The sequence below is a fragment of the Momordica charantia genome (assembly GCF_013281855.1).
Source record: "Momordica charantia cultivar OHB3-1 chromosome 1 unlocalized genomic scaffold, Mcharantia_2.0 BLBB01000001.1, whole genome shotgun sequence".
NCBI classification, from domain to species: domain Eukaryota; kingdom Viridiplantae; phylum Streptophyta; class Magnoliopsida; order Cucurbitales; family Cucurbitaceae; genus Momordica; species Momordica charantia.
In genome coordinates this window covers 5,464,218-5,473,304 of record NW_028275157.1, presented here as the reverse complement: position 1 = coordinate 5,473,304, position 9,087 = coordinate 5,464,218, and the positions used below count along the sequence as shown (strand labels likewise).

Here is a 9,087-nt window from a genome sequence, read left to right as displayed (position 1 = left end):
GTTAAATTTATTATTTTTAATTTTTTGTCATTTTTTGCAAGAGTCCGATTTTTATTTGTACTGCACATTTTAAATTTCTAAACTCAGTACTTTTAGTGGTCCAAAATCACTATAGAAGTTGATCCAAAACACACTCTAAACTCTTAACTCTACTGTAGAATATATGGAAAGGAAAGTTAAAGTTGGGGAAATTTCCATTGGCTGATTTCAAATGGAAAGGCAGCATGGCCCACTTCACATGTAAGAAAACAACGACAATATTCCCAAACAGTAATTTCAAAGACTCTTTGAAGAATCATTTGACTATCAACAGTCCCAAATGGCGTGATGGTTTTGGATTTTCCTCCCTCACGCAAATTCACAGAATCCATTGCCGGGGTCCCATGAATTGCGAGGCACGGCCATAATAATCAAGCTTCGAGAGTTGAATTTCGTCTATTTCTCCTCCTTCCTTCATGCAAATCAGGTTCGGTTCGTTCTGTTCTAGATTTTCTCATTTGATTTCCTATTATTCCCTTCACCAGATGGTGAATCGGCGATGAACCCTATCTTCGTTTTGGGATTTAGGGCAAATCAGCTGCTGTGTTCATTTTTTGGTCGGAACATTTTGGATTTGGTGTCTCCTTCTGTACGGATTCAAGAAATTAATTTACAGTTTCCAGGAATAATCTGATAGAGAAACAGGGCAGTCTCGGCTTTCGTTGGCTGCTCTGAATTTTTGCTCCATTCATGGTGTTATCTGCTGGATTTAGAATCCTCTGATTGGAATGAGCTGTGTTGTAACTTAATTTGAAGCATTTCTGGTTTATATTTTGACTGATTGCATATGTTGACTGAAGTCTGTGGATCGAGCTTGCTCCTTTCCCTCCCAGATGATGTGTTTTCGATTGTGTCGCGGTCCCTTGCTCCGAGGGACCTGTGTAATTTAAGCCTATGCTGTAGGAGTCTTCACGCTACAGTAACATCTGAAAAGGTCTGGCTTACGCAATGTGAGATGGTTGGAATTTTGGCGGCCAAAGACCTTATCGAATGGCGAACGGGTATGGCGTCATTTAAGGCACTTTGCCGCTTTCTTAGCAGTGTTGAGCCATTGATTGGAATATGGGTTCATCAGAATCCGGAGCTTGGGAATGTAGTCTATGTGATGCCGGGTTTTGTTTCGGTTGTTGGTTGTCGGATTATCCCTCAAGAACTTGGTCCGTTAGGCATTGAAGATGGGCCCAATTCTCTGGGCACCTGTTTTCGAAATCCTGGGAGATGTTGATGGGTCCACTGCATTTTTTCTACATGGAAGGGAGAAGGGGAGTGACTATTTTTATCCGGGTTTGGTGAAGGCTGTCGATAAGAGTTGCAACGTGCTTCTTCTTGAGGTTGACACTAGATTGCATAAGCACGAGTGTAGTTGTAACTTGTTACATAGTAAAAGCTTTGTTAACCATTCAAATCAAGAGTCTAGAAAGGTTTGTAGGTCTAACAGTGAAATTTCTAAATCCCGGAGGGGTTTTGGACAGCCCGAGGCAAAGGTGCTGTTTGGCCGGTTGGCTTTTAGTGATAGAAGAAAGTTGCTCGAAACTGTAATGAGTCAAGTTCGTGTCAAGGCACCCGACCTTGTTACTGGGCCGCTATTTCCTAGGTTGAGGGATGATGAAGTCAACTTCGAGAAAGATATGGTGGAGTTATCAGAAAGGAGATCAGTACTTATGCAGATTCATAAAGTTGGTGGAAGTCAAATGTCTTGGAAGGGTAGTTCTGAACTGTTACCAGATCCTACTCAATTGGAACTAAGTGAGTTCAGAAAGTCTCTTGATGGTTCGAGTGGTCTTCACAAGTCGATTAATGGGGAGGATGATCAGGAAAGATGCACGAAAAGGAAAACTCTTGGCAGGTATTTGAGGCAAAGCCTTAATCAGATACTGGGGAAATCTGGCTTATTTAATGATAGCAAAGGAATGTCAAAGAATAGTTGTTCAAGTAGTGTCAATAAATATGTGCAACTTGAAGAGTTTCTTAAATCGGGTGATACGGTCGGATTGGCATTGCACGCATCAACCATGAAGCTATCCTCTTATCGAGGATGGCCTAATATGCACGACAGCCGGTTGCACTGTATAAATTGCCAATGCGAGTGCCAACTGCCGAGCAAGAGTATGCTGGTTTATGGGGAGGAACATTCGGCTGGCCTCCGGGCAAGCCTACAGAAGACAAGCCTGGAAAAGCCCTTTTCTTTCTTTTGCTTTCGTACGAGAAATCCCAGGGACAATTGTTTCTCATTGCAACGAAAATATTGGAAGGTACTCACTATGTTTTACATCCGAATGGTTCTGCAATGTTCAGAGTGAATATTAACGAACCTTCAGCGGATCCATTTCCTTGGGAGTCTGATGGGGATCTACTACCTGTGAATGTTCAGCATACGTTTACAGGAGAGGGCATTGCCAACGGGTATGGTTTTAGATACCCTGGTTCGAAGCCCGGTTCTCTCTTTGTATTTCAGAATGGCCAACTGGCTTTCATTTGGAAGGAGTCTAGATCTGTCCTGACCTTGCAGAGATTGAACTTACAAGATCTTTTAAAGAAAGGTGAAAGGGTACCTCCTCTACCACCAACCATCAACTTTTCCTATCTAACCAAGTCATACTCGAACGTCTTCGCTGGCTTCCCGAACGCTCCGACGTGTTTCTCCTCATCAAGGTTTGCATTATTGTGGCTTCATTTAGTTTCTACGTTCATTCCTTCTTCAAACCAAATCCCCTGCTACAGCTTACGTTTATAGTATAACTTTGGGAAAAAAAATCAATTTTAACCCCGAACTTGACAAAGTGGACATTTTCAATTTCATTAAATTATACCTTAATCTTAGATAAGTGTTGCAAACTTCACAAATTTTGTGAGCAATTGTTAAAAAAATAATTTTAACTTCCAGTTGTCTCTATGTATTTCACAAGTTTTCGTTTGTTAGAAAAAGTAATCTCAAGTGCGTTCAATGGATTAGAAATATATGTTTACTGTTTAGTATGAAATTGATAGGATTTCAGAGGAACTAAACACTAACGCTGGTTCTTTTTTTACTTTTAATTTATGTGTTTGGACAAAATTATTCGTGGATCAATTTTGTGTGATGAAACTTAATTTCATTCAAAAATTTGATTTCACTGAAATTGTTGATATAGGTAAAAATTGCAACACTTTTCTAAGTTTATGGTCTATAATTTGGATTGAAATTTTACGGTTAAAATTAATAAAACTTGCTTTGTTAGAGGTCAAAAATTGATTTTTTTTTTCTTTTAAACATTTTTATTTCTTATCTGGACGTAGTGTTGATATCGGCGAAAATGTGCCTCTCTGTTCACCTGATGCAATGCTAGCTAATGCCTAGTTATGTCATGACTCGTGTTCACGTTTGATATCGATGCTTCTTTCGAACCCGAGTATAATAGTTGCTTTATTGGTTCAACTATAGTAGTGCCCAACGAGCTCAACAAAATTTTGTGTTGATTAAGCTCTGAATCTTTACTTAGGAGAGGGCATGGAGGATGATCTCTTGTGTATTCTACTGTCCTAATAATGCATCATTGTTCATAGATTCTCTAAAATTTGTTGAAGCTTCTCATTTGTCTTTCACAGAGAAACGTGTCCATAGGAAATTTACGGGGTACAATATTTGTCGAAGAGATATGTTATGGGCGTCACGGTTGAGGGTGCAATTTCCGAATTCGTTGCGTCGGGAGCGGTTTGTGATGTTCATAAGTTCAGAAGAACCCCTCAACTTAGGGGAGGTATTTTGTTGTATTAGTATTACTATGCCAATTTACAGTACTTAGATCCTGGAATATTTCTTATGATGTCTTATTTATGGTAAAAAATAAAAATAAAAAAAAATAAAGAAAGAGAAAAATAATGTCTATTTATATAAAGATTGTGGCTTATGGTTTTGTTTCATAGAGTTGCAGTGAATCCAAATAAAGTTTTCCATATCCAATTTTGCTTCAAAATATTCTTGTTGAGAGAGGTATTTTATTATATTACCATGCCAATTTTACAGTGCTTAGATGGTGGAATCTTTCTTTATTTTTTATTTTTGGTGTTTGTAAAATCATATTAAAATAAGAAATTGTATTGATCTTGAGTATATATATAAAAAAAATTATAGATTAAATAAATAAAAATAGAAATGGATAACTATTTATTTGTTTATTTATTTTTATTTTCTTTAAGCGTGATTTTATTAAGTTTGTGTTCGGTTGGTGTAGGAAATAAGTTTATTAGGTGTGACCTTATTAAGCCTATGTTTGGTTGGTGTTAAGTTGGACGTGCTAAGTATGTGTTTTGTATTTCGTTAAACTGATTTTATTAAACTTGGGTTCGGTTGGTTGAGTTTTAATTTTCTTTTAACAAAAATATAATTTATAAACTAATTATTTTACAAAAACCAATTTTCTTATGAAATTAGAAAATACTATTTGAAGGGTATATAAAAGATGTTTAATACATTTGTCCATCCAATTTTTATTCCAATGGTTAATTTTTAAAATAAATATTCAATTCTATATGAAAATACATTTCACGAATTTATCAAATCTAAACAAGAGTATCCAAATTCATTTGACATAAATTTTACCGTAGAGAAAATGTTATCAACAATTTGTTTAATTTTTTACTATTTACTATCTTAAGTAAATTTGATGAATTCAGAAGCAAGAGAAGCAAGAAAATTTTAGCTACTAGAGTTGGATGAATTCAGAAAAGAAGCCTACGAGAACGCAAAGGTTTACAAAGAAAAAATCAAAGTTTAGCATGACAGAAGAATAAAGCCAATAACATTTGAGGAGGGACAGAAGGTGTGTTATTCAATTCAAGGCCAAAGTTGTTTCTTGGAAAGTTAAAATCAAGGTGGTTAGGACCATTCACAGTGGTGAAGGTATATCTTTATGGAGCTATAACCGTCAAAGAAGATGACACAGGAAGGGAATTCGCAGTGAATTGGCAAAGATTGAAACACTACTGGGAGGAGAAGTGGTGAGGAAGATGAATTCCCACCAGCTAAGGTCGACATAAGGGGTTACCAAGACAGAATAAAAGGGAAAGAATCCTTTATTTCTTCTCTCTCTGTACTTTAATTCTTGTTAATTCAGTTTAAATTTCTTAGTGTTAGTAGGAAGATTTTAGTAAGAAGCGTTATTTTTTGTTTTGTTTGATTTTTGTTTCAGGCAAGGGAAAGACTCTACTAGTTCGTTGCTATAATTACTAGAGTAGAGTTGGGGGAAGTTGAGAAAGTGTGGTCAACCATGTCGATGCTGGCGCATAAATCAGGGATACGAAAAATAAAGTTGAAAATTTAAAAAGGGAAAAATAGTTAAGGAGAGAGAAAAACAATTAGTGCATGCAAGAGAAATCTGTCAGAAAAGAAATCGTGGATCAGAAGTTTTAAAACCGAATTATTTTGGACATTCTTCTCCCACGTTTTTAAAGAAAAGCAAGGCACTTTTCTAGGAAAGGTAAAAAGGGAGGGAATTTTTTAATTCGAAATTTTTAAAAGAAAAAGGAGAAAAGGTAATTAGGGGGGTAGTTGCCCTTTTTCTGAGCTTTAATGAGGATAAGGCTGCTAAGTCTATTTAAGAAAAGATGAAGAAAGAGATTATTATCAGAAAAGCTCGGAGCCCTAATTTTGCGCTAGCACCCTTCCCTTCCCCTCCTCTTCCTTCGTCATTCTCTATTTAGTCGCTTTCCCTTAACCCTAAGCCCCCTGTAGCATCGACAAACCGTCAACCTTGTCATCCCAACATACCTCGAGTTAAAGCGAAAGCAAGGAAAGGTAAGAAAACCATCCCCCCTTAAGAACTGACACCATCTTCTTCGTCGGAAAAGTCACCAGAGCCAGTTCTAGCGAAAACCCCACCCTAACCAGACCCGTTACCCGAAAACACTGCCTCAGAAAGAGAAATTTCGTCCCCGCCTAAAAAGTATCCTGCTGCCAAGAGAGGAAGGAAAGCTGCAAAGGGAAAGAAGCAGTCGCCTGCTCCAGCAGAAGAGGAAGAGCAGCTGGTTCAGGACAGCCAAACAGAAGCAGCCGGTCAGAATGCTGAGCATGAAGAAGTGCAGCCTGCAGAGACAGAGGCAGAAAGACAACCAAAACTTTCGCCTGAAGCCAGACGTAGAGTGACTGAATTTATGCAAAACCTATTCCAAGAAAACAGTCGCCGTGAGCAAGAGGGCAGTGATGAGGATAATGTGGGAGAAGGCGGTGCAACCAAGGAAACAGATGGAGAAGGAGAACAACTAGTTGAAGAAGAGCCAGACCAAAGAGAAGACGGGGAAGAAACAGTTCCTGTGCTTGCAAGAAAATCGCAAAGAAAAAGGAAGCCCTCCCCAGTTGCTGAGCTTGAAAAAGGGAAGAGGCCAAAGCAGAAGGTCGACATGCAAGCTAAGAAAAAGGGAAAAGAAAAGGTTGCTGAAGGACCCTCAGACTTTTTGCGATTTGTTGATGCTGCAGCATAAGAGCAATTTGAAAGCCTCAAGGAGCGCAATCTGCTAGGAGAAAGGGGCTTTCCATCTGACTCATCCATGCCCCTGTTTGTCTCTACCACCATCAACAAGTATGAGTGGCAAACCTTCTGCGCACACCCCAAGCCCGCGGTCATCCAAATTGTCCAAGAATTTTATGCCAATCTCAACCCTAGTGACCCTTCCGATGTAATGGTAAAGGGTAAGAAAGTCTGCTGGAACCCAGAAGCTATCAACGAGGTATATAATATCCCCAACTAGTCTCATGCTACTTTTAATGAGATGATGGTTGCTCCATATGAGGAGCAACTAAACAAGGCTATCAAATGCATTGGAGTAGAAGGGTCAAGGTGGCAGCTATCAGCCAGAGGAGCGCGGACTTTCCTCCCAGCATACCTTAGGCCCGAAGCAAATGTCTGGTATCATCTGGTGAAAAGTAAGTTCATGCCCACAACACATGACACCTTCATCACGAACGAAAGGGTTGTCCTCCTACTCTGCATTATGGAAGGGCTTAGCATTGATGTGGGGTGGCTCATTGAAAGAGAGATTGCAGGTGTTGAGAAAAGGAAGCAGGGCAACCTTTATTTCCCCAATCTAATTACAGAGCTCTATATCCTTTCAAGAGTCAAGATGGAAGATACAGACCAAACGCTGAAGGATAAGGGGGTGATCAATGAGATAGCAATTGAGAGGTTGAATGTCGTTGATCACAGTAAGCGTGACAGAAATCTTGTTTTTGCACTCAAAGAAGTCTCACAAACACAGGCTAGCTTGATGCAGCAGCTCAGCTCCATTGCAGAAGTAGTAGAGGCTATGGAAAAAAAGGCAACATAACGAAATTATTATTATTATTTTTTAGTACAACCTGTGGGGATGGGGGATCGAACTCACAAACTTTTGATTGGAGATATATGCCAATTATCGCTAAGCTATGCTCGCTTTGGCCATAAGGAAATTATTATTAATCGATTGTTTTAAAAGTATGGCATGGAAAACTTAGTGAGAAAAAGAAGAATATTATTACAAAAAATTAAAACGTGAGCAATAAATTCAAACCTACGCGGGCAAAGCCCACATGATTTCTAGTCATGTCCGATAACAACTTCGGCACGCCCACGGGATGTTAAAATTCTAAAATTGTTTATTAATTAAAAATTATATTATTTATTTATTTATATCAGAATAATTTTATTTTCTTTTTCACAGACATGATTATTTTTCTTAGTTTTGGAAGTGCCATATCTCTGAGATGAAAATATTCAATCCATATAATGCTAACCTTATTCATTAGAAACTTTTTATGAGATTCTCTTCAGGGTCGGATTAAGCTATAGGCGAGTAAGGCAGTCGCTTAAGGCTGCCAGTTGTAGAAAGGTCTCGTCAAACGCTATGAAAATAATATGTTGGAATGTTTGAGGGTTGAAGGACCCTCGAGCATTCTGTGTCCTAAGTGATTTCTTGTATCACAAAAAACTTCTTGTTCTTTTTCTTATGGAAACCAAATGTAATGAGCATTTAACTAATAAATTGAAACTCACGCTCAATTTTCACGGATGTTTGGTAGTTAAAAGTTTGGGTATTAGCAGCGGGGTTTGTTTTCTTTGGAAGGATAATATCAATATTTCATTTGTTCCTTCTTTTCGCATCATATCAATTGCTCAATTTTGTTGGATAATATTTCATGGCCCTTTATGGGTTTCTATGGTCACTCAACAGCCCACAAGCGTCATATCATTTGGGAAGTTCTTCGTCGAATTTATAATATAGATGATTCTCCATGGCTGATTAGGGGAGATTTCAAACTAATCTTTGGAGTCATGAGGCCTCCCAAATCTCCCGTTATGATACTTCTTATATTTCTGGCTTAAGAAGTTTTATGGATCATTGCTCTCTTACGGATATGGGGATTCATTGGAGAAAATTTACTTGGTGTACTGATAATTTGCAGAATCTGAGCTCAGCTATGTTGTTTTTGTAGAATCTAGAATTATTGGAAGCAGGAGAAACCAAAGGAATTGTTAGGGCTTTTAGATGCTAGAGCTCCTGATGCTGGAGCATCACTTGCCGTAGAAATTTCTAGGTAGCAAATCTGTAACAAGTTTTATGCGAGATTTTACTGAAGTTCGTACCATGTGCATTTTATTGGGTTTTTCTCTAATTTGGGGAGCTATAAAAGCAACAAGATGGTGGTTGTCTCATTATCAATCCCCAAGGGGGAATAGATACCAAGCAAGAAATTATTCAAAATCTGGTGCTGAAGGCAAGGAGAGCATAACCCATTTTTGAAAAGGAAGTTGATGATAGGAAGTTGGAACTGTTGGTTTCTTCATTGAGCTGGAGGTTTCGACGGGTTTAAAAGCATTCTTTCACGAAATAGGTTGTTTCTTTTATTTACCCATTGTATTTTCCCCATTCCCCATGAACTAAACTCCATTTTCGGGGGGGATCCATTGCTATAATTTGTGAATAGAGGACTTTTAGCATGTTTTTCCTGCTGTTAAATACAGTTGTTATAATATTTCCATCTTACTGATCTTTATCGGCCGCATCTATCAGTTTGTTTGCTCTTGTATGACTCGGAAG

General features: G+C 38.3%; 1 protein-coding gene across 1 annotated transcript; it reads left to right on the top strand.

The window, feature by feature from the left end:
- Nucleotides 1–307: 307 nt before the first annotated feature.
- LOC111020100 (F-box protein At5g39450) lies at nt 308–3,992 on the top strand. Its single transcript, XM_022296664.2, is given in 4 exon segments — nt 308–1,216; nt 1,218–2,097; nt 2,100–2,691; nt 3,625–3,992. Coding segments are annotated over 4 exon segments (1,878 nt in total). The 5' UTR covers nt 308–826; the 3' UTR covers nt 3,641–3,992.
- Nucleotides 3,993–9,087: the final 5,095 nt, after the last annotated feature.